General features: G+C 32.7%; 1 protein-coding gene across 6 annotated transcripts in view; it reads right to left on the bottom strand.

Moving 5' to 3' along the window:
* LOC149911145 (coiled-coil domain-containing protein AGAP005037) overlaps nucleotides 1-26,698 on the bottom strand; it is a 153,702-nt gene that overhangs the window by 62,541 nt on the left and 64,463 nt on the right. For 5 of the 6 annotated variants that reach the window (XR_016456848.1, XM_090103376.1, XM_090103395.1 and 2 more), the window contains exon 3: nucleotides 12,660-12,692. Coding sequence is in view for 5 of the 6 variants with exons in the window: in XM_090103376.1 (XP_089959502.1) it covers nucleotides 12,660-12,692 (33 nt within the window). In the remaining variant the exon portion in view is untranslated. The remainder of the gene's footprint in view (nucleotides 1-12,659; nucleotides 12,693-26,698) is intronic. The other variant, XM_090103382.1, reaches the window with a different exon arrangement.

Raw genomic sequence — 26,698 nt, 5'->3', positions numbered from 1 at the left:
TTATTTATTTATTCATTTATATAATATCTACACATAAAACACACTTACATAACAGTTTCACAATTTAATATTTGTTTCTATCTTAATTACATTTATACCATTATTTTGGTTAAATTTAAAAATAACATAAATATCGATGGGTAAAACAATAAGTTTAGATCTTAGGTTTAGATATTGACAATAAATAAGTCAAAAATAATTTTTGTTGAGTATTTTTTTGGTATTAAGACTTGAAGTTTCAAAAAGATAACAGCCACGCATCGGTCTCTGAAAGGGAGAAATATTGGGTGCAAAGTTTTTTTATTAAGTATTTTTGACTATAAAAATTTCAACATGTTAAAAGCCAAGCATCGAACAATGAAAAAGAAACAAAGAAACATATTTGCCATCAATTAGTCGTAATAAAACATATTAAACGTATGTTGATCGTGTGTAGGCGCCGCTCCCGCCAGCTTGCCCGCCTCCCCAACACAGCTCGCCCGCGGCCGCCCAGCCTCAGCCGGCGGCGGGCCCAACTCAAGCCACTCCGCGCACAACGTACACACTAAAAGCTTATCACTAATGCTTTTATAAAATGCGACGCCGTACAATTTATTAGTATATGCTTGATTTTATATTGCCGAATAAGAAACACTTTTTTTTTGGTATTTGTTTAAATAAAAAATATGGAAAAAATGTGTGGATACAAATATCGAAATCAAAGAAAATATTCGCAATGTAACAATACAAATGCCAAATCTATCAAATAGCACTGCAAAAATTCACACTGTCGCCATATTATGAAATTAATACATAATGTATGTATTTACAACGAAATATGTTATAAAATTATTCAATGTAGTAATTTAACTGCTTCGAAAGTTATAACATTTATTTACAATCGCTGTTTGGTTTTGTTTTAACACTTGAAAGTATCAAAAAAACTTATAATTCTAATAAATAACATACAAAGAAAGTATTACAGAATTTCGAATCTATAAATTTATTTTCGCACTACAATGTTAAAAAAATAGCCATGATACATACTGTTAAAAATATTAATTTATTAAATTTTGACATAGCCTACTCACAATCCACATCTTCTATGCAGATCCTGATGCCGGCCGCAGAAAATTCCCTGACGGGCGAGCTGAAGCACGAACTGGAGGGCGAGCTTTCCACGGTCCGCATGCCCTCAGATGATATTTCCGACAGGAATTCTATTTCTTCTTCTTCCTGTGCCTCCTCATTCGGAGGATCCATGCAAAACACTCGCTGCGTTCCCGAAAAAATATAATTTTTTAGTTGCACAATCGTAGAAATAAACTTTTAAAAGTTTAATTACGACCGAATCTTACCCGAAACTGACTAACTAAATACTGTAAAATCTTCGACATGATTACTGATTACAAATTAAATTCCAATTATATTATATTCGATAAGACTCTAAATGTCGAGCGCGTTTACAAGTGAACCCTATGTGAGTCGAAGCCTGACTGGATGGAGCTCATCCGAAGACAGCTGAAGGCTCGACCGCTGAACTGCAAATATGCACTTTTAATTGTCAGAGCGGTAAAGCCTCCGAATGGTTGACCTTGGAGAGCTGCGCCTGTGTGAGTCTTGTAACACAGAATAGAAATTCCTTTCCGGAACAGTGCCGAACAATTTTTTTAATTCCCCTTTTTAACGAGAAATATTCTAAATAATTATTTCCATTTTTTTAATACATATTCCACTGCAAATTCAACAGCATTCCCTTGATATTTACTGAATTTTGCCATAAACCTAGTATTGAGTGTTTATTTTGGTTCCTCACGTTGGTAACATTGACATTGAAATTTGCAATATTATTGGTTAACCAGGTCGCACATGCGCCGAGGGACCCGATTCGCGCACACATTGACACACGCCCACGGCAACAGGAAGGGAAGTATAGATGTAGAGTTGACCTAGAACTACATTCGGAACTCATTCAAACAAGACGCGGGAAAGATTCACTTACAAAACTTCTTTGTAAAGTAGAAATGTATCAACAGGATTGCGCCAGGATAATTTTTGTGTGTGTATTAGTTCAATTTAACCACTATAGTCCTCGGAACATAAGGAATTGGAACTACTTTTAAAAATGATACTATATTTTGTTATAAAAAATGAAATAAGAATAAAATCAGAGAATGACAAAGCATATAATATTTGAAAGGTAATTTTATTTAATAATGAATGGTATTCATAAAAAATACCCTGAAAAGAGTATTTCTCATAGGCTTATTTCAATTAAGTAATTTATTAAATGCGTAATTACTACTAGGTAATACATATAAAGATGTAACCGTATCTGTTGTTTTATTAATTAATGGGTTAGTATAATAAAAGGAAAGGAAGTAAAGAAAGTAATTGTCCATGTTTTTTCCCGCGCGTGTAACTACAGAGAACGGTATGAAAAAGCTACTGCTAAAAATATCATGAAATACATATATTTCAGTTATACAACCTACTGTTATTTTTAGGTTGGTTTTTGAACGTCAAGTTAATGAAAATAGCTGTCGATTTTTGCATCAAATATGTGAATATTGTGAAACAAAAATAAACCATTTCCCTATATTAAGCCGCTTCACAAATTTGAAACAAAAAGGTTACGAAGAAATACCATATATATATATATATATATATATATATATATATATATATATATATATATATATATATATATATATATATATATATATTATTTATATTATTTCAATATCCCTATAATAATTGATAAATTATGCTTTAGAAATAAGAATAAGATAAATACTTTGCTTACTTCGATGCTTCGAGCTTAATCATATTATCATCGCTTAGCTTTTTATACCTACGAACCGCGAAATAAATTATTGACTTGAATGAAAAAGATGCCAAATTTTCAGAGCAAAGTAAAGAAATAGTTGAAGAACATACTGAATATTGATAAAAAAGCTCATAATAATTCCAAAGAGCAAAGAGAAAGATAGTCGTATAGTTCCATACAATGATAATAGATGAACCAATCTCGAAATGGTACGAGCTTTTAAACAGCTTACGTAATATAAGGCGCAACAAGTGTTCGAGCGTTCGTAGTTGAACGACCCGTAATACAAATAAAACGAGCAACAGTTGGTTTGAAATCAGCTTTATACGTAACCCAATGCCTTACTTACCGACTACCTTTTACTACTATTTTTCATCTATATGTAAGATCTAACACACGTAAATTTTAGTATAATTGCATCATAAATACAATTTTTTAACATCTATTTCAGCTGTTTCAAGAACTAAAACTCCAAAATGCTGACCCGCAAGGCAGTAGCCAAAGACATGGAAAACAAACTAAAGGTCACATTACAGCAATTAAAGGCTTCACAATCCCTGTGTGAACAACTCTTGCTGGAGAGAGAGGAACATTAAGTTGAAATCCAGAAAATAATAAAAAAGAACACAAGACTGAAGGCCGAGCTAGCTGAACTCCATACTCAATATATGGACAGCCAAAACAAATGCACAGCCCTCCAAGACATTGTTGACAGCTTCCAAATTCGTGTTCCAATGACCACGAGAAGGCTCTCAGTAGTATTAGTTCAGAGAGCCTATGATTACAGCGTTAAGGAATACATGGAAGATGAAAATCCATGGAGGGTTGTCGCGTAACCACAGGACAGTTCTTTAGCATATTATGATATATTATTATGTAGTTAGATTTAAGTTACATATTATGTAAAATGAAATTGTAATAGTGACATGATTTTAAAAGAGCAACTATGGAGTTTCTTGCCAGTTCTTCTCCATAGATACTGCTTTCCGAATGGCGGTAATTGTTAAACACAGTTGTTAAAAATATGTATTGACGATTCGAAAGTGCTTCTAATGGTCCGGGAGCCAGCAGCAGATTTTATGACCAAGTTCCTCTCAAGCGGTAATTAGTAAAATGCATCAAAGTATAGTATTATGAAGCCACGTGAACGTCAGCTGGAGCTCGGTTGGGGGGAAGAGCGGTTGTAGCCTCCCGTATGAGCTGACGGTTTTTCCACCAAGATACAGCCAGCTGACATATATAATTATCCACAGTTACATATAAGCTATCATCAGGTAAATTTTTGTTTTAGAGGAAATAACGGAAAATAAATTTTTCTTTAAATTTAACTTTCATGTTCGAGACACCAGCTGACGTATAATACACCATGTTGTAACCAGCTGACTATTTTTTTTCGTTGAGATATTGGGTTAGCTACAATTTGACAAATTTTTAGCTGAGAGGAAATGAATGAATGAATGTATTTTTTTCCCTATGTGCTTGGGAGGCTACAACCGGTCACCCCCCCAACCGAGCGCCAGCTGACGTTCACGAGGCTTTATAATACTATACTCTCATGCGTCTGACGAATTATCTCTTGAGAGGAAATAGTTAACCAAATTTGCACCTGGCTCCCTAACCATAAAAGAAGTCTATTTGAATAAATAAATGTTTGAGTTTTTTGAGTTTTGAGTTTTTACAACTGGTATTATTGTAAATTTAAAATTCGGTCCTCCCAAAAGCCTCTTTCATGTTCATATGTTATCTACATTGGCATTCGCCTTGGCAGTCGCCTACGTATTGTATATATTGTATGTCAAACATGACTTGTTTATCACCAAATTTGTAACTTTTTGAAATGTAATATTTGAAGAATTTCAGCTTTACAAAATGACAACATGATTGTTCATTGGTGTTTTATGTAAAAATTTCGACATTGTGTATTCCATGTTATGTAAGAGTCTCTATAGAGTTGTGTTTTTAAAGCTTTTTCATAGCATAGCAAGCATATGATGCTGTTAATTTTAGTTATTAGTACAGTTATTCTTATAGATATTAACCTTTGATGACGATTACAGTCCAGTGGCTTTATGTTATTTTTTTTCTGCTAATTTGATGTTGTTTGGAATAAAACCATGTTTAATACTTCCAATATTGTTATTTCCAAAAGTAGGGAAACGTTTAAATTCGTAGGATAAGACTTAAACGCAATCATAATCTTTCATTGATCATAGCTTTCCTTTTCTATATAATGTAGCCACATCTACATTTTAGTCTAAACACAAACAAATTCAGAGAATCAGACATGAAATAATAAATTATCAAATATACCATTCTATAAATTAAGAGCGCTCTGTATGGTGTACGTACATTCAACAACTTCATAAGATATATCTTTTGACAATTTATTTCGGTGAGATTTCTGTGTTTCACGAATTAGTTCACCTTAGTGCTTAATTTAAAATATATTTTTGGTGCAATCCTGTTTACTGTAAGCTGTTAAGTTGCCTGCACTGCCTTGTGCATGGATGTTACAAATTATATTATGATTGTAATTAACGTCATTTTTAAAGTTTTATAGGAGAGTCAATTCCATAAAATTTCATACATGCTTATTAGCTCTACGTGTTGCAGTTGTTTCATGCTAAAATTCAGAATGTGTTTTTCTTTGATTCGATAGAATCCTATTAAATTATAAATTATGCGTTATTATTTCTTACCAAATATGAACTTACTTCTTCCTCATATGTTTCTTTCAAATCTTATTATCTTTTTATTTAATTGGTGTATGTTATATTATGACACTTTAACTGTTATTTTTTTATAGGTTTTTTGAAATACATAATACATAACATTAGAATAATTGTTAATGGAGTTATACAATATACACGTCTACTTCAAATAATGCATATGCAAATAAGACTGACCAACTTGTTAAATATAATTTCATAACTCTGGCAAGCTAGAATATTATGAATTATAGCCTTATAGCCTATAGCCTTCCCAGAGATATTATGAAGTGTCAGAAAGTTAATACCCGAGTAGCTAGATAATTCCCTGTAGAACATGTAATATGTTTTAAACAGACAATGCAGGGTTGCTGCATAATCTCCGTCCCACAAAATGAACTGGGTTCTTGATTACAGGTATTAGCCTCGGTATAATAGGCTTCTTGGTAATTTAGCGTTATCAATTGCAGCAAACGCTAAGCATCAATTATTGGTAAGCTCTTTTTTCTCCTTATAAAATCCCAACTGTGCCCCAGGTTTTATCTATTGCTATTAGTCTTAGGTAATATATTTTTAATATATTTCTATTATATTTTTTTATAGCTTAGGTGATAGTTACTGTGTTAATAACTTCGAGCGCCGGAAATTTAGGTCTCGATGGACTCCTTTTTTCAACTGACATCAAATAAATGCGGAGGTTCTCAATTAGACTGTATTTTTATTGTTCTCTTTTTTGGAGTTTTATGAAATATATGGATTTTTTTTGTAGATGTGCAAAGTGAAGAAGTGGTGCAATGCATTTATTGGTAACTGATAAATAATATTTCCACCGCTACGATAGCGTTATTGAACTTGTTAATATTTCATGCATTATCAGAATATGAGGTTTTACATGGTAGGTATAGGTAATAATTATGTTATTGATTAATTAGTACCTTTGCTTATGTGACTCGTAATATTTTTAGTATTGGAATATGCTTTTTTGGTGTCATATTATGTTTGATGGAATGTTAAAATCTTTGAATAGGAGATAGCTTACAGTTGAATTAATTAAGTTACGTTATTGCTATATGATTTTCATTGAAGTAAATATTTTTTTAATCTAAAGTAGTTTTTTCTTTTTGGTTGATATTTTTTTCAAGTAGTCATTTTTTGTACGATCGTAAAGTATTAGAAGTAAATGGGCATATTCAAAAAATTTCTGATCACCTTTTTCTCAGGCGGCATCCATTCATAACTCAGGCCCCGGAACCACAGACACAATAGAAAATATATTGTGTCGTGGACCGATCGGGCCGTTCGGGGCTCAATGGGTTAATTGTTGTGTGATAATGTGAAGCATTCAATGGGGGTGGGATTCGAGTAAAATCTCTGTAAATCTCATGTTGTGGAAGGAGGGGGAGGGGGTGTTAACGGAGTATATTACGGAGTATATAACGGAGTATATTATCATTTATTTTTATATAAGAACAGTTAAGCACAATAATTAACGAAGTAAAATTATTGAAACCATTATCATCATCATCAGCCTATACACGTTGCCACTGCTGGGATACGGGCCTCCTATTAGGTCACGTTTCCAGCTGTAAGTAGACTTGCAAGTTGCTGTCAGACAGACTGTCGGACATTTCTTGCGGAAGTTTTCTTGCAGATGGACAGGCGGCCTTAGGGTATTGAAAACAATTTAAGTGAATACGTTTCGAACTTTCGAGAGTACTTAATATTCTCAGTTAGTCGTAAATAATGGCAAGTAGGTATTATTTTCTTATAAAAATAGTACGTACAAACTCACATTAAAAAAAATCGATGATAGAAAAACAAAACACTTAAGTGAGCATCCTTCTTAAATATGAACTTGAAACGGTTGTTTATAAGAGAAAATCGTAATTATATTAAAAATATGTTGACATTGCGTTTTATTAAGATTCTCTTCTAAGATGCAATATTGGTCTAGTTAAATAAATTAATTTATATTTTCCACTGAAAGCCATCGGAATACGAATGAAATTTCAAGAAACGGCTGGAAAATTATTAATAAATACTTAGATTTAATAAACGTGTACATTTTGTATCAATACGATGGAAGTATTAGGGTCGCGATCGCTTTGCTTTTCAGTAAATTATGGAAGAAGACCATTAATTTGAATAAATTCCGAAAACTTAAGGTAAGGTATTTTAAGACCGCTTTACAATCACAATGGAGTTTATTCACGTATATTTCATACGAATATTCCTTTTGTAAAACCGAAAACTATCTCACATTAATCTTCAGAAAATAGAATCCATGTAACAAACTACGACCTGTATCTACCGCATACATTGAAACAAGGCAAAAACCCTCGCACGTGGAACGTCCAATTCAATTTTACCGAATTTCAATTTGTTGCAACAGAATCCTGTCAGTATCACGTCATGTTGTATAGCAGATTTCCACGGTTCAGCTGTCAGTGCAACAAGTAAGCTGTCGATATCGGCAACGGCACAATACACGGTTTAAATTCTAGAGAGATATTTCCAAACAGGAGAAATGTAGTGAACGTATATTCATTGTTGGCGTTTGCGTACATTTGGTCAAGGAATTCTTGAGGAAAATCTTGGGTAGATTTCGGATAGATGTGTGTACGTTAGATGACGTAATCAATATACAGGATAATCCTTTTATAGTATTGTAGGGATAATTTAGATTACAGAAGTTTTATTAAAATTAATACCCAACTACCCTACTCTTGTCTTAAGATGACATTATTATTTTCTGGCACATCGCAGATGACCCATTATTATAAGAAACATATTCAGAAATGGAGTATTACAAAATGAATAGAGCAGAGCAAACAATAACGTTCATTTAATTGGTTATGGATTAATTAGTACAGGTTTCCAAAACATATACAAAGGCTGTCGTGCCATAAAGGACCTAATCGTTTTGTGAACCACTCGGCCGGCTATTCCTAATTAATTGGACATTGCGACGACATCATTATTCATATATATACTGCACCGCAATGTCCATCAAGCTTTGTGTATAGTACAAACAAACACACACACACACATGTTACAGTGATTCCCAAAGCCTGTCTATGATTTCTCGACCGCACCGAGCGCGACATTCACGTCAGTATCAAAAGCTAGAGCTCAAATTTGATGAAAGGCCGATCTGTGTATTGTTTTGAACATCGAAATGTATAATATCCTGATACCTGGGGTCTGATTCCAGCCGATCCCGGGATTTTGAGCTCAATGAATACACGTGCAACAGAATTTACCGGGATGGGTGCAAACTGGTGCAAAATATACAAATTTCAATAGGCTTTGGTCATAGTTTCATACCTTGTTAGTAAGCTGCTCACGAATTCAATAGACACACACGTACTCGTTATGAAGTTATGTTTCTATGGTTTAATCTCTTCGTTTAAGTACGTATATTTATTTCATTTGTTGGGAATTAATTGTAGCAATTCAAATTTCTGATAATGGTACGGGAGCTATTAACGTTGAAAAAGAAGTCATTTTAGTATAGCTGGTTTTTTGATATATTGTTCCTCTAGCTATTTCGGTTAGAGTCCGCGCAGTCTGGCTGGCCGGAGTGGTTGCGTTCAGTAGTGCGCATCTTATCTGCACAGGAAATTATCCTTAATTTAAAGTCATTTTTTAACGCGTAATTTTTAAACTTTTGCCTTTAGATAGATCCATCAATCATAATTTTTTTATTGCAAGACGTTTTTTTCGTTGTTAAATAGGTGCCAGACGCAATTTTTAATTTCGTTTTTATAAAAAATTCAAATTATTTTAGAATGTCTGTAAATTTCATATTATGTTCTTCAAACATAATATAATCTAAAATTAATTAGCCAGACGCTAATTCGATTGTTAAGTATTAAATATGTACAAATAAAAACGTAGTGAAAGTAGGTAAGTATAACAATTTGATGATTGTGTATATGGAGAGATAGTTTAAAGTGCAAGAGAGATAGAAAGGGTCGGCCGCGAAAATTAAATAACAATAAAAAATAACTTCTTTTTTTCGAAAATATACCTAAGATGCATAGAAATTGAATTGTTCCTACTCTAGGATTCCCTGTGTTGTGGGAACAAGTACCTTCTAAAAACTAAACTATTAGGGTACATCAACAATCTATACAAAACAATTTTTTTATTACTTATCTATTAAGTTATGGGTTTAAATGAAAACAGCGATTACATAAACTTATGTATATTGTTTCCAATAGCACATTGCCTAATACCACACATTACACACCGCGTACAAGAAGAAAAAGAACCACAAACAAAATACAGTGTTGCCAATACAAGTTAAATTTTCTAATATATATCTAATATTAACTAGCGACCCGCCCGGCCCTGGCTTCGCACGGGTGCAATAATCGCTAAATACACTACAGAAAAACTGTGAACGTTGAATATAAAAACATAGCTTTCCGCCTGCGGCTTCGCCCGCGTTTTCAAAGAAAAACCCGCATAGTTCCCGTTCCCGTGGGATTTCCGGGATAAAACCTAGCCTATGTTACTCGTGGATAATGTAGCTTTCGAATGGTGAAAGAATTTTTAAAATTGGTCCAGTAGTTTATGAGCCTATTCATTACAATCAAACAAACAAACAAACAAATCTTTCCTCTTTATAATATTAGTGTAGATATAGCCGGGCGGCCGGCTGGTACCGCCGCAAACGCTACGTCCCGCAATTTTTAAATCTGTAATATCTTCGAAAATATTCACTTAAATCCATGTGTAAAAGGCCATATAGATCTATATTAAATGAACAATGTATTCAAGGTCTTTAATTGGTTAAGGATTAATGCTGTATTGGTTAAAATCGCTTCGAAAATTAGCCATTATTTGTCGTAAAAAGTAAATGATAAAAAAAGTTATTGTGGGTTATCCATAAGAGATAGACGTATACCATCACGGACTTTTCTGTAGACCTTTTCAATGTAGTTAGTACATTAAGTATTTTGATAAAACTCGTAGGGTGCCTCCGTTTGCACTGTAAGTGGAAAAATTGTAATTATTTACGTAATCACATTAGAAACCTCAAAAATAACAGTAGGTACTTCTCCACTATTTAATGGATGTTATAATACATATAAACCTCCCAATTGAATCACTCTATCTATTTAAAAAAACCACATCAAAATCCGTTGCGTAGTTTCAAAGATTTAAAGAGACATAGGGACAGAGAAAGCGACTTTTTTTTATACTATGTAGTGATGATGATAACAATATTAATTCATTAATCTTAATTCTTAATATATATACATAAATCTCGTGTCATAATGTTTGTCCTCAATGGACTCCTAAACCACTTAACCGATTATAATAGAATTCGCACACCATGTGCAGTTCGATTCAACTTGAGAGATAGGATAGGATAGTTTATACATGTAGGTACCACGGGCGAAGCCGGGGCGGACCGCTAGTATACCTACCTATATAAATTCATGCTAACTACTTTAGTTAAATTCAATACAAACTTAAACATGCGTGTGTGTGTGTGTTCACGTGTGTGTGTCGTGTGTGGTGTGGTGTGTGTGTGTTGTGTGTGTGTACGTGTGTACATCAATATTGAAACAAACTTTCTAGTTGTTTACAGATGATGGAATATTGGAAAACAATAACAATTCCTTAGACGATAACATAAATAATTCTGACAGTGTGAGGAAAGATGATGATGATGATGATTATGAAGATGGCTTTTTAAATTTAACAATGTAATTGTTTAACCTTCATTGATATAGTTTTTATTCCATTCTTTTCAATGTATGGTAATTTAATTTATAAAACTTTAATTTATTTTTCACTTTTATGTTTTTTTTTTCATTTTAGCTTTTATTTATAAGAACAAGTGTAAATAATATTGTATTCTTGCAATTATTTCCTGTCGCATAGTTAAAATACACTAGCTGATGAGCTGCATGCTTCATTACTTTTTTTTATTTATACACATTATTTAATACTTAACAATCGAATTAGCGTCTGGCTAATTAATTTTAGATTATATTATGTTTGAAGAACATAATATGAAATTTACAGACATTCTAAAATAATTTGAATTTTTTATAAAAACGAAATTAAAAATTGCGTCTGGCACCTATTTAACAACGAAAAAAACGTCTTGCAATAAAAAAATTATGTCTGATGGATCTATCTAAAGGTAAAATATTAAAAATTACGCGTTAAAAAATGACTTCAAATTAGGGAAATTATCCTGTGCAGATGAGATGCGCACTACTAAACGCAACCACTGCGACCAGCCAGACAGCCCGGACTCTAACCGAAATAGCAAGAGGAACAGTATATCAAAGAACCAACTATACTAAAATGCTCTCTTGTCAACGTTGGTAGCTCCTATACGATAAGACAAATTTTAAGACACATAATATGATAATTAATTTAAAATTTAAATTTAAGGTTATGAGCGGGCGGGATGACATGAAGATACAGAATCCATACTAATATTATAATTGCGAAAGTAACTCTGTCTGTCTGTCTGTTACTCAATCACGCCTTAACTACTGAACCAATTTGCATGAAATTTGGTATAGAGATATTTTGATACCCGAGAAAGGACGTAGGATAGGTTTTATCCCGGAAATCCCACGGGAACGGCACTGTGCGGGTTTTTCTTTGACTGCGCGGGCGATGCTGCGGGTGGAAAGCTAGTCTTATATAAAAGTCAATACTTTCAAAAAAAATAAACAATTCTTTTTAATACAATGATACAAAAACAAAGTTCCGGAAAAATATATTTCAAACAATCAGAGTTTTGTTGAATAAATTCATTTTTGGATTTACAATTGCTCTCGATTAACCTTGTTTTAAATATGATAGTGGCGAAATTATATTAAAATATAATTTCCTCGAATTATACTGGAATATCACACACTCTATCTCTCACATAACACATTACCAATACAAATCAGTGATGCCCGAGCCTGGAAGGAAGTTCATGATAGCCTTGTATCTTTTGGGCTATAGTATTCATACTTAACCTATAAGAAGATACGTCATTCACTTAAAATTAAATATAATTTATCGCTAATTCCTAGCAGCCGTGATTGCTTATAAAATTTTACGAAATACATAACAACTAAAGTAATTTTTTTTTAAATCTTATAGTAACAACTCACCATCAATTCTTCCATCTCCTTGCCAGTCTTCTTCTGAAACAAAGGGTATAAAGTTAATCAATCATAGTTTAAAATATTACGTATAAAATATGTAGCAAACAAATTCCTATTTGCATAACTTTTTTCGAAAATTATGATTGAGATGTCATTCGATTCGGAATAGCATTTGGATGACTAAAAAAAATAGGTTGCGCATGCTATAATTATAAGTTATTCAGAATCGAAAGATAATCGATTATAATTTATTCTCAATTATAATTTCTCAATGAAATAAAAAGGATTTTTTTTACAACTCTAATACACACGCTCTTATTTTGTGAATACAAAATTAATTTATATTATACATATTATATTCAGTTGTCAGTAGGTACATTATACTTTACTCACAAACATAGGTAGGTACCTATTACTAGATAATATAACTACATACTTATATTACTTAGATCGGTAACTACTAGATAATGTCTCCTATTAGAGGTTTATCTCAGTGTAGTCTAGCATTTACCCTTATTATCAATTATTCGAATGATTTGCGATCAACATCGCATCTATTTGAAAAGGTCAACCGATATACACAGTTACAGTAAAAGTTATATAACTTTTACTGTAAAACTCATCCCACATACATTTAATTACAAAATTCTTTTTAATGGAATTGCAACTTATTTCACACAATATTACCTATACTATGACAATCCTCACAAAGGGAAATAGAACCAATTATTAGTCTTGCACTACATAATAGTGTTAAAAAATGCATTTTTACCTACAATATTTAATATGCATTTTCTGGAATATGTTTCATGTTTGTACAATCCCATTTATGCCAATTAAGCAGATATTAATACATATTATATAATAACACGGAAATCAAAATACCTATAAAAACAATAAAAAAATTCTGACAGTTAAAACTGATAAATTTTAAACCTTATCATCCACGAATTTCTATATTGCCCTTCCCCTTTATAGTCCTCTTATTTCAGTGCATTTGATCCGAATCAGCTAAATTTTAATATGTATATGTAGGGGGTAGAAATAGGTAGTAGATTAAAAAAAAGTAATTCTAACTAACAACCGAAATGTGCACTTTCTGCTGTCTTGAAAAAAGGGGTTGAAACATTTTGACAAAATACGTATATGTACTTATTATATTTTTTATGCTAAGTATATTTTTATTATAATATGTAATTTAGGTTGCAATATTTCCTTTATTTTATATATTTTCCAGCTGAATTGAGCACCTTTTTACAAAATAGTGAAAAGCACACATAATATAATTTTTTCTATAAATAATTTTATCTGAAATTATGTTACCCCATATCTAAAATTCAGCATGATTTGATGACTTGAATTTCAATGATTTTTCGGACATGTAAATGATAACACTGTAACTACATTGCCACAGTGCGTTGTGGTCATATTGTAACATGACATGTATGACACAAATTCACTTTGATCTTTCAGTGATAGCCAATACCGCTCAAGAAAAAACTCTTCTTGGACCTAACGAGCATTCTGTAGCGTTTACAATAACCACTACTCGATTAAGAGCGGTTTTTTTGCTCAGTCTGCATTTAAACTTCCCAATGCATTTTAACTTAACGTATAGATACCTACTCATACGAACTAATCTCTATGACAACAGAGACACAAGTACTACAAACTTACCGGCTTCCCGCCCTTTCCGTTTCTTCTTGCCACTGGAAGACTTGCCGGATTTCTCCGACTTGTCTTTGCTCTTCCACCGACTGAGCATTGTCGTGTCTTCATAGACAATCCCACAAACTACCGCACATTTTCACTATACACATATTTTCACAGCACAATATTTCCCTTACATTTTACTATCACTTATATACAAGTTACATCACTTCTGTCAATTCCACTGTGTATTCTTTTGTAAACATTTATAAATATTAAACTATTTCGTTCACTTTTCATAAGTTTATATTTTATATATTAGTTCTATCGAGATATGTATGTATAATATGTGGATTCAATTCCAGTTTAGTCTACAGTAGATTAAAATAGAAAAACTGAAAAATATAATCAAATTAATCGTTAATAATTGTCTCACATGCTGATTGTATAGGCATGCCTATATCATGCAATGGGGGGTGGTAGTGGTGTTTGAGTTTACCGTTATAAAAAGAGAAAAGATTTTATCATCGCACGGCGCAGAGTTAAAAAAATATCCGAAATGCGTAAGTTTTTTGACGTTTAAAGATAATATCATTTTTATCTCATACTATTTCTCATACTGTGTTTATATAGGAAAATTTACGTTCGAAACATTTGCTATTTAGCACAACTAGCTCCATCTAGCGTCGAGTAGCAAATGGCATTACTTTAAAAAATATGCAATTACTGAAGAGATTAGAAGGTATCGTATTATTTACTTATTCAATTAATTTTTATTCATGTGTGAAAAATACTATATATTCGAAATATTATATTCGAAGTTTTTGTGTTGGCATAATAAAACGAAATTAGCATCTCGTAGCAGTACGTACTACATTCTCTGTATCTTAACCATTTTTCTTTATTATTTCCTGTAATATAGTATTGGATAGTACTTAAATATAAAGTATAAATAAGTCTAGAAAGACAAAGATTTATCCCCTGATCAAATATCTTAAATATGTACGGTTCTAGAATATTATTACGATTTGAGAAAACAGTTGAAATGTATTTCGAAGATATTAAATAATACCATTACTCATAATTGACATAATATTTTAACGCTAGAAGCATTATATTCATCGCTTTTTTTAATCATAGTCTGTTTAAATTTGGGCCTACTGACTCTATCTACGAAATTGCAAGCAAAACAATTTCCTCGTGAATTTCTAGATGCACGCATATATTTCGTGAACCATCTGACAGATGGCGTTGAACTCAAAACCGTATTCAGGATTACAGAGTCTTTGGGTCACTTTACAGCAGGCATAAATTCAGATCGCCTAGGTACCCGGGCCCAGTAAAAATACAATCGATACGGTTCACGTGTACGTGATATGCCTCTGTCATTTCCCCGGGTTTAAGTCTTAATTTCGCGTGAAGGATCTTACTTCCGCGTGGTGTCGAGCCAGTTAAGGTAAATATATATCAAAACAAGGCAATCGTCATAAAAATGAAGGATTCTGATTCGCGTTTGGGGTAATATGGATGTAAGCGTGACACATGTTGCGCAGCTATCATGGAGGTCTATTTATTTTGTATTGATGTTTTAATTTGCATATAAAATATTCCATTTAAAAGTTTCTAGATGAGTTATGATGTTTTGAGATTCCTTTTTATAGATTACTTATTTAAATAAGGCACATTTTTTGAAAGTTAGTGTTTTGAAGTCCGATAAGTGATTTTTTTTTTTAATTGCTGCATGTTTTGTTGATCTGAATGATTATTTTAAGGAAACAAGTGTTTAATTTTAGGTTTCATGTATATCGGGTCAAAGGCGCGCCCTTTAACTGCGCAGTGAAATCGAAAATCTATGCCCTTAGTCAGTACGGAACGAGCTGCTGTTTGTGCATTTTCCCTCCATTTGTGATAGAAACAGCTTTAACTGGGCACTCCAAAGCTCTTTATCTTCTTCAAGTGCATAATAAGTGAAGCTCCGTGATCATTTCAGTGTATTCTGATAATCATTTTGTGTATTTCAGGTTTGTGAAAAGATAAAGTGGACTGTGGACTGAAGTGTGAATATTGTTGGACATATGTGAATAATGCTGGAGCAATGTACGGTATGTTTTTATTATTGTTATTTGTTTGTTTATTTACTCATAATGGCATGTAATGTGTTAGCAACGCAAAGAAGGAATACCATTTAGAATAATAGTGAAACAATACAACCTACTCATTTATTCTAGAATTAGATAAAGTTTTGTCAAATTTGTGCCAAAATGTATTTGGGAGAGTGCATTTTGTTCTCTAAACTTTAATTTCATTTAGAAGACAAACTATGAAATAAGATATTGTATTTTCGCTTAAAACATTGTAAAATAGTAGCCATATTGATGATTTTACGATATTTATTATTTACTGTATGCACTGTCGTATTGACAATTGCAAAAATATTGATTTTGCCGAGTAGCAGTTTTAATTAAACCGCGGAGTTGTGTTCTACAAATAAACAGTTTCATATTAAACCTGCTAGTGTGTAGTGTTACATTGCAATATGGAAGTAATAATAAATACTATAGGTACTTATTGCTGAAAGTGAATACAAAATTCGAATCCTTGCCGCATAATAACAAGTAGGTAAGTGTACAAAGTTTTAAGTAATTAAGGTGATTTGCAACAGAGATATTAAATTAAAAAAGTAAAGAAATTTAAACTAGCTTGTGCTTATTGAAAATAATGATAAAGATTGTTTGTTTTATCATAAATTTGCAAAAATAAGTATACTTAAGGCATGCGCTAATAACCTTCAGGATATGGATGGATCTCAAGCCTCTCCCCCTGCACCTTCTTTTTTCCTCGCATTTTGTATTTAAAAAGATACTAATCAGTGAAACAAAAAATCCTCGTCAGGGACTGTTGTGTAACTGATAATTTATTAAACATAAAATTTTCAGCAGGTTACGATGTTTATAGAGTATTTGCGGAAAAATCGATGACCACGGCACATTTTTTTTCTAGAAATCTATTAACTTTGGAAGAAAGTCCTCGCGTGCAATTAAAGATCAAAGACCATCCTATTTTATATATTTTTTCGGTATTGTGCTTTATGTTGTACCAGACTTTATAGAGGTTGAACATAGTCGAAATTGCTGGATAGCGCCTTAACTGTAAATTATTTCCTACTTGTTTATAAACCTGGTGGTTTACCACATGCTTAAGAATTATTAATATTTATATTGAATATAATAGGAAACCTAAAACAATTTAAAATATGTAAACAATCAATAAATTTAATATAAACGGGGAATGTTTGTAACAAATCGTGGTCAAATAACTCGTGTCGATTGAGCCTCTTCAAAGTTAGTGAATCAACAATAACAAGACATTAGCAAGTGAATGTTAGAGTCTTGAACTTGTAAAACTTTACTATGGAGATACTGAACTACTTTAAATACCTACACTTTCATCAACAAGTGTGCAGTAATGATAATATCAATAAAATGCAACTTTGTATAGATTTCAAACCAAAAGAAGTAGTATAATGAAAGCAAATAAAATTTTGTAATGTTATCTCAAGCAATGCAAAGGCATATAATTTTAAATTATCTATCCTGGGCATATTACATCAGTTATTATTGAATTTTACTTCAGACGGGTAATGTAATGATTATAAGTAATTTTAATATCAGTAGGATCGTAATGAGCTCTTTAATAAAATGTATAAACATGTAAAAGCTATTCAGTTCAAACGAACGAAAGAACGAAGTACGAAAAAAATAACAATACAACGATATTTTTTGAAATATCAGAGATCTTTGTTATTGAGAAAACGTTCGCAAATAATATGGAAAATAAACTAATTGGCCCCGCCACTGTAATCTTTTCACAGGTGTAGATAATGATGCTAAAACCCACGTCTAAGTGGCTTTGCTTGAATATTTATATTAGCTATACTAATACTTAATTGACAAGGAGCAATATACTCGAAATCAAACATTTTTTTATTCCGTACGAGACTTCTCTTATAATCGCTTTAGCACGAGGCTATTTCTAGTTCCAACAAACAAATAAAAAAATAAGACTCGAAACGCACACACAAACACAAACAAAGCTTAATTGTAATCCGGTGCAGATTCTTTTATCACTTACTAGCGACCCATCCGCGGCTTCGCCCGCTTTGTCTAAACCCATTAAATGATATAATATATATACTAAAACATACCTCAAGAATCATTCTAACTATTAAAAAAAACATAATCATCATAATCCGTTGCGTAGTTTTAAAGATAAGAGCACCAGGGGATATAGTGACAGAGAAAGCGACTTTGTTTTAAAGGTACTTGTTTTATACGTGTTATAATGAACAGAAAAAGCTGAAAGTAGCACTATATTCTTCATTGCTTAGTTCTATAGCAAAGGGTGAGTAAAATAAATGATGCTCATGATTTCAAACTGTAGAGATAAACATTTTAGTTATCTACAGCACACATTATAGCGGTTTGAGTAATCCTTAATAATTCCTACTGCCTACCTACCTGCCTATACTCATGATGTCGTTTTTTTGAAGGTTTTTGTTAAATAATTGTTGATGAGATTTTACAAAAACTATTTATTCTATTAATAATCAGTTATCAAAACACATGTTGGATAAATGTTGAGAGAGATATTCCATCTTTCAGCGTAGAACAAACAAACAAACAAACAAACAAAAATAATTTATTGTGCACCAGGACATAAAAATACAAAATCAAATATATAAAAGAAAGAGACACAGTTGAGCACAACAGGCGGGCTTATCGCTGAGACAGCGATCTCTTCCAGACAACCTATAGTTACGTAGAATATAGTTAAAGTATATAGAATATAGTTAAGAGTAGTTTGGTATAACGTCCGGATTTTACCACCATTGTGAAATATACTGTTTCTGTATTTTGGTCTATACTTCTATCTACGTATATATTTAGCTCTTTAGTTAGCGATGCAGATTTCACTGGTAAAATTTAATTTCGGTTTTTCCACGTGTAAACATTTCTATAATAACAACATGAATTTAAATTAAAAAAAATCGTACCTATTCTAGTTCCCATTTATTATCTTTTTATTACCTATTTCATTCAATACTTTAATTACCCACCAATTAAAAGCTTGCTTAAGTCGTTATATATATTTGTTTTTATTTAATTAAGTTCTAATGGACGTTTATTTTTAAAAGTAAATGTTTTATAAACTGATTATAAAAAATAGGCAGTTATTTTTTCATTGTTTGTAATGTCAGGAAGTGGGTGTAATAAATTTAAGCCCCAATTAGTAATATTTATGTTTTGAATGGAAATATTCCTCTAATCCTATACTGTTTATAAAACATTACGATGTTTCTGAATTTCATAAATACAATATTTACGAAATCGTTGAAAATTCATAGTGAAATAGAAATGCTTAATATAGCTGTTATTAATTGAAATATAACATAAACATTTTAACATAATACAATATTAGGTACAGGTTAAAATTTGCTCATGTCCGAATGTTCCGTGTTCAATTAGTACATTGAACATTAGGTATGGTTTGGACTATTTAGGTCATATGTAACCCGAGGCTTCTTAAAAATTAGGGCAGATTCTACTGCAACCATTTTATAGGTAGTTAATGTACTCGCTCGCGCTTTATCATACTCAATTAATTATAATGACATTATAAATTGTTAGCGAAAAAGAAAATTTCTGGTTAGACGTCTACCTATCTATAGCCTGTGCTATAGCTAAAGTTAATAATATTTGGAATCAATAATTTTTACCTTAGCATTAAGTGTAAAATATAGGTATCTTGTTTTTAAACTCTTTTATTAGCTTCACCATGTATGTAACCAATATACACGAATTTGATCCACTTGTTGTTCCATTGTTAAAAGCGGAAAATCTCAGAACTCTGAGTTGTGATATATGCTATGTAATACCTATTCGATAGATTTAAAGAAGCAAGATAATCTAAAACTTGAATATCGTGGTCTCGAAGATCGCTCTTCGAGACCAGTCGTCCAGAAATGCGAAGGGGCATTATCGTACTTGAGAAATTTCTGGCCCATTTGCAATCTGTCTAACATTATTTACTACTTCTTCGTGGTTCATTCAATATCTGACAGACTATACGATGCTAAGAATTTCTTACATTATTTTGTACATGCCTTGTAAAAACAAATCACATGGAATTTTCCTTAGGAATTTTCAATTCACTGTTTTGGTTGCCGTTGCGAAACGAGATAGCAAAATACGATACATTGTTGTGCGAAGAGTTGAGCATAATCACCATGGAAACGTTGGAAAAACAAATTTTCCTCAAGTAGCGTCAGCAAAACAGCAATAATAAAAATCATAATATAAATATATCATACATTTATTGCCCAAATTCATAACTATTTATTTAAAATATTGAAAACATATTGAATTTTTATGGTAGGAAAAAACATAATACTAATTCTTGATATATTTTTTGTCATTAATATCCCAAACTCAACAAGACAGTTTATAATAAGGTATTATCTTGTTCTTTTAACTAATAATAAATTGTGTTTCATTTCAAAAAATGCAGTTCCATCAAACAATACCTACAAAATATAAATTATAAAAAATATGTTATTATTTGTGTACGAAGTTGTACGTATCAAGAAGGCATCAGACTATTCGTATATGTCATATCTGCCGTTATTTATCTATATCAATGGTCAGTAATAAGCAGGTGCACACACAGCGGGCACCATAAACGATATTATAGACAGAGCCACCCAGAGCGATTGACCCCCGGGATGCATTCTCGCGGAAAAGCAAGGAAAAGCAGCTCAATCAGTAGGCACGTGACTCGGCTGGGAAACGCGCGTGTGCCGCCGCTACGCAGCTCGCTCCGTGCAGTTTCGCCTAATTATTTCTTTTTTTCGAGGAAACTTAAATGTCCAGATATGCAAATTAGTTAGTAATACAATGAATCTTATATTTGATTGTTACTTGGCATGCTTTACGTCTTATAAGGAGCGGGATAGGATTGCTCGTAGGAGAGTTTGCAAAAACTACAATTTACAACTGTATTTGATGCTTTGTTTTCTTCTGTTTTTATTAGTTTTCAAGTGTTTTATTTGTTTAATAAAAACCAACGTGGTAGTAAGATATTTGGCATGATTACGCATGTAGTGAGTTCTTTCAATGTAAAGTAGTAGATATTAACATTTTATATCCGTATTCAATTCAGAGTATGGACTGAAAGTATGCTTAGTTTAATTTGAATCCGTAAAAAAGTTTCTTACGTGATGCGCAGCCAAGATAGACCATTTTTATGGCATTTTGCAAGGATATGTCTTGTCTTATCCTTTTAATTCTAATACTAGCTGCCACGGCAGACGTATAGTTTTGTCCTATTGCCATTTAAAGTCTATTCTCCACCTTAAAGCATTAAGCCAACTATAATGTCCTAAGCTCTCTACATTAACCTCCCATTGTGCCTTAACAAAAAAGTCAAAAAAATAGTCGATTTATTAGTGCTATAAATTCTCGGCAACACTTTTGGCGATGCGTTTTCATTTTAAAGATTTATAGATTGACTAGCTTTCCGCCCGCGGCTTCGCCCGCGTTTTCAGAGAAAACCCCGCATAGTCCCCTTTCCCGTGGGATTTCCGGGATAAAACCTATCCTATCCCTCAAGTTGGATCGAACTGCACATGGTGTTATTATAATCGGTTAAGTGGTTTAGAAGTCCATTGAGGACAAACATTGTGACACGAGATTAATTATATATATTATGAGATATTACGTTTTAATACGTTCTGGTTCAAGCGCCACCTACATTACAAACTTCAAACCACTAAGTTCTGGGCTCTGGTACAGTTAAGCGTAACCACAGGGCGTAACGTTTTAAACAGTTAACGAGAAATGCTCATAGATGGCGTTTGCACTATTGCAATTTACTCTTTGGTATAACCATTTTTTTGTGTACCTATTTCTTTTTTGATGTTGGGAACAATTAAATGTGTCCGGTACCCTATAAACATATGCTACGAATTGAGAAGCTCACGTCGTTTTTAACCGACTTCAAAAAAAAAGGAGGAGGTTATCAATTCGGCCGGTACGTTCTTTTTTATGTATGTACACCGATTAGTCCGAGGTTGTTGAATCGATTTACGTGATTCTTTTTTTGTTTGGCGCGGAATGGTATCGAATTGGTCCCATAAAAATTTTATTCGGATAGGCCCAATAGTATTTTTTTATTTTATGAGCATTTTTGTCTGATCTCGAAGACTTAATGGAAATGTAGCAAGTAACTTTGATTCACTAAAAGTATTAAATAAATACACATAACTACATTAAAAACGACCGCGTTCAAAAACGGAAAAGTAAAAAATAAATAAGATTTGATATTATCAATTACTACATATTATTTAAATGTGCTATTTATTAAATATAGACCGGGAGATACTGACACAAAATTTCGAGTCATTTGTAACAGGATGGCGGTTCTACAGGGGTCTTAGTACGCAATGACAAAAAGAATAAAACCGGCCAAGTGCGAGTCGGGCTCGCGCACAAAGGGTTCCGTAGCAGCAAATATAATAAATTACAGTTAAATCAACCTATCTCAAAAACTATAAGAGATACTTTGATCAAACCAAAAATCGTTGAAAGAGTTAATTAGCATGCATCACCTCTATTTTTTTTAGAATTTTATACCCCGTAGTTATAAAAATAGAGGGGGGGGGACATACTTTTTACGACTTTGAGAGCTGATATCTCAAAAACCGTTCACTTTAAGAAAAATGTTTTTTAGAAAACTTTATATCATTTTAAAAGACCTTTCCATTGATACCCCACACGGGTATGTACATCGAAAAAAAAAATTTCATCCCTCAGTTACATGTATGGGGGGCCCCACCCCCAATTCTTTTTTTTACTATTTAGTGTCATATTTTTGTAGCGGTTCATACAACACATATTCCCATCAAATTTCATCACTGTAGTACTTATAGTTTCCGAGTAAATCGGCTGTGACAGACGGACAGACGGACAGACGGACAGACGGACATGACGAAACTATAAGGGTTCCGTTTTTGCCATTTTGGCTACGGAACCCTAAAAATGATGGTGTGAACGCTGGTACCGGTGGGTTAGTCGCGTGGGCGTTAGTCGAACTCGTCGGAAAAATAGCGAAAGTCAAACGATTTGTAACACAAAAATTTTAGAATTTACCGATAGCCCATAAAAAAGAAGTAGGCGGTAGTGTCATGCCATACTTTTCCGGTATGACTTACAGCCCGCCATACCGACGCGAATGTGTTGATTTAAAAAAAACAATTATTCAACCATTTGTACCAAGCTAACTTTTGCACAGGTAACCATCGTCGTGCAGCCATTTACGAAAATCGCCATGCCATACTTTTCGGACGATTCCAAATGGTCGCCATACCGCCGAAAATCTGCAAAATTTTTTTATTTCGCCTATCTTTTTGTACCAGTATTGCATTTGGCTTTTTGGAGAGTATTTGATAAAATGTGACCATTATTATAATTGCCATACTTCTAGTAGGGGGAAAAAGTGCTGTCATACTTGAAAAATAAATTTATTATTAATTTATATAAGTGAAGATTTCCAACACCTAGATCTTTGAAATTTTGTATTTATATTCGTTGATTCTCAAACTTACAGGAAAAATAAGTGCCATACTGTTACAAATCGTTTGACTTTCGCTATTTTCCGACGAGTTCGACTAACGCCCACGCGACTAAGCCGCCAGTACCAGCGTTCACACTATCATTTTTCTTTTTGTCATTGCGTACTAAGAACCCTGTAGAACCGCCATCCTGTTACAAATGACTCGAAATTTTGTGTCAGTATCTCCCGGTCTAATAGGTATGATGTTGGCGATTTGAAAAATTTTTGGAATGAAGTTCTTTATCGCGTTTGTTTTATTTGAATTTTGCATAATTTTATTTCATCTACCTATGTAGATGACGTACTTTAAACAACTAGACCAAGACTCCTTCTCGTCGAAAATATCCGAGTGGTTTTGTTTAAATTAATATTAATTCAAATTAGCACCTTCAATTTCTTGTTAGTAATATTATTATTTATTAATAATATTAAAGTATATTTTTATACCTACATTAATTATACTCTAACTAAAAGACACGTAGACAGACACTTTTGCTATTGCTTTACACAATTTATTTTTGAGCGTGAATGTGGCTCTAATCGGGAATATTCAAGTTTTTCTTTTTTTTTCTTAAATTAATAGTTTACTATTTTATAACGTAGAAAAAAATATTAATGGGCTTCAAATTAATACTCTACGATATTTTTAAAAATGAAATTTAAAACTTTTAAAAATTTAAGCAGTTCAAACGCCGCCATTTTGCGCGCGCTTTACGTGACGTCACATGACACGTCCAGTGGGTGTTTACCTTAGGGTGCACTCACACACATCAGTCACCGTCAAGTCACCGATGACTGATCGGTGACGGTTTGTGTACGTATCCACTAACACCAGTCACCGTCATGTTGTCCGTCAGTCACGTCGCCGGTTTGACTGAATCATTGAACACATACATCAGGTTAGTGAGTGATTAGACGTGTGTCACGCTAGAGAACATGTAGCAATTGACGGTAGCACGACGCTGACTGAACTGAGACGTGACGGCACCGGGTGAGTGGGGATAAAAGTATGATACATGTATGGAAAGATTATTTGACGTGCCTGACCGGGGACGTCACTGATAGATTTCGTGCCGGCGACTGTCGTGTGGGAACAGAGTCATACTAGAACTATTGATACATATTTTTTTTTAATCCTGTCCGGTGACGTGCCGTGACGGTGACTGATGTGTGTGAGTGCACCCTTAGTGTTTACTGTGGAGTGATGAATAAATACAATGTCGTGTCAGATGACGTCACATTTCGGTCGATCAATGGTGGCGCGTTTTGGAAGTTTGAATTTCGCTCCCTTATTTTGCACTTTTTAAATATTGTTTTAGAGGTAAAGTAAATAAAAAAAATCCTTTTCATTATAATATTACGATAATAAGTATCGAGAAAAAAATATTTTAGGCCATTTAAAATTTTAAGCATATTCCCTATTACATAAACATCATCAATCATAATTATATGCTATTCCATTTTAAACGAGACTACACGTCATCAATCATCATAAGTAGATACGCTTTAAATGTATGATACCTAATTGGATTGCCTCTTTGAATCTTCAAAGCTTTCTTAGCATGTCTAATTTTTCTAAGCAAATTGATATATTATCTACAAATAGGGCAGTTATAGCACTGTCATATCGCGATGCACGTTGTATAATATGCCGAGGAATTTTATTATCTAATCTAATCTTTTATTTACTACGGCACCAATGAGTCCGAAATAATTTTATGATTTGCGTACTGAGAGGGTATAAAATTAAAGTGCTGCTCTCTATACGCAGATATCAGAACTACATAACCTGCACTACAGCTGAAAAGCCTGCTATGGCGCTACAGTCGCCACACGGAAGAGCCATGAAAATCTAACGTAAGTACAACCAGTTACTTGCTTTCACCAATAGATGGCGCTCGCATTAACATCTTTTTAGTCTATCAACCTGTTGCCATGATCAACATCGCATCTCTGAAGAAATGATATTTTATATCTATTCTACAAAGGTGCATCACGCGTACGTATATAAATGTTGTTCGTATCAAGTAGAGATATACGTGTTATTATTGTTTTGTAAATGTATGTACTCATTTCTGCTTTATCACAGCTTTTCGCGTAGAAGCTTCATCGAATTGTCTACGTCTACGAGAACCGTAGAGGGAGCTGTTGTCTCTGTCTACGACGAGATAGCGGTTAAGGCATATTTTGTTATTTTCTACTATCGTCATTTCTTCCCGTTTTAATAAGGTTTTATATAATTATTTATATTATATCCACCAAATCCACATATGCATTTCAATGCAATATACAATATACAATAGTTGTATAGTTATGTACAACTATTACTTACACCTAGATATTAGTAATAATATTGAATACATTGTTCAATTTAATATTAAATTTCCCCTTTTTTAAATTCGAAAAACTAAATGTGTAACAAACTTAGTTCCAATAATCGTATAGTTTTAATAACTTTTTTGAGCATATTTTTTCTGAGTGTACCAAAACTGAAGATTTTTAGTTTTTCATTTCTTTTATTAAATTGTTTTGTGTTAGTATTAAAATAATCCTAAAATACACTTACCTATTTGTCAAAGTCAAGTAACCAAAAGGTCATTGAACATATTTGACCCCGTTCTTGAAAAGCTTCATACAAGAACCAAATGTGTTTCTGATTTATTGAACTAGGCCTTATTTTACATTCTTCTTTTAAACTGTTTATTTTTATAAATATATTAAACACT

The sequence above is a fragment of the Colias eurytheme genome, chromosome 1 (genome assembly GCF_061535395.1).
Source record: "Colias eurytheme isolate Ceu_HAF_F1 chromosome 1, ilColEury1 Martin Lab GWU primary, whole genome shotgun sequence".
In the NCBI taxonomy this organism is placed as follows: Eukaryota; Metazoa; Arthropoda; class Insecta; order Lepidoptera; family Pieridae; genus Colias; species Colias eurytheme.
The sequence above is the reverse complement of the archived record's forward strand: the minus strand, read 5'-3'. Positions and strand labels throughout refer to the sequence as shown.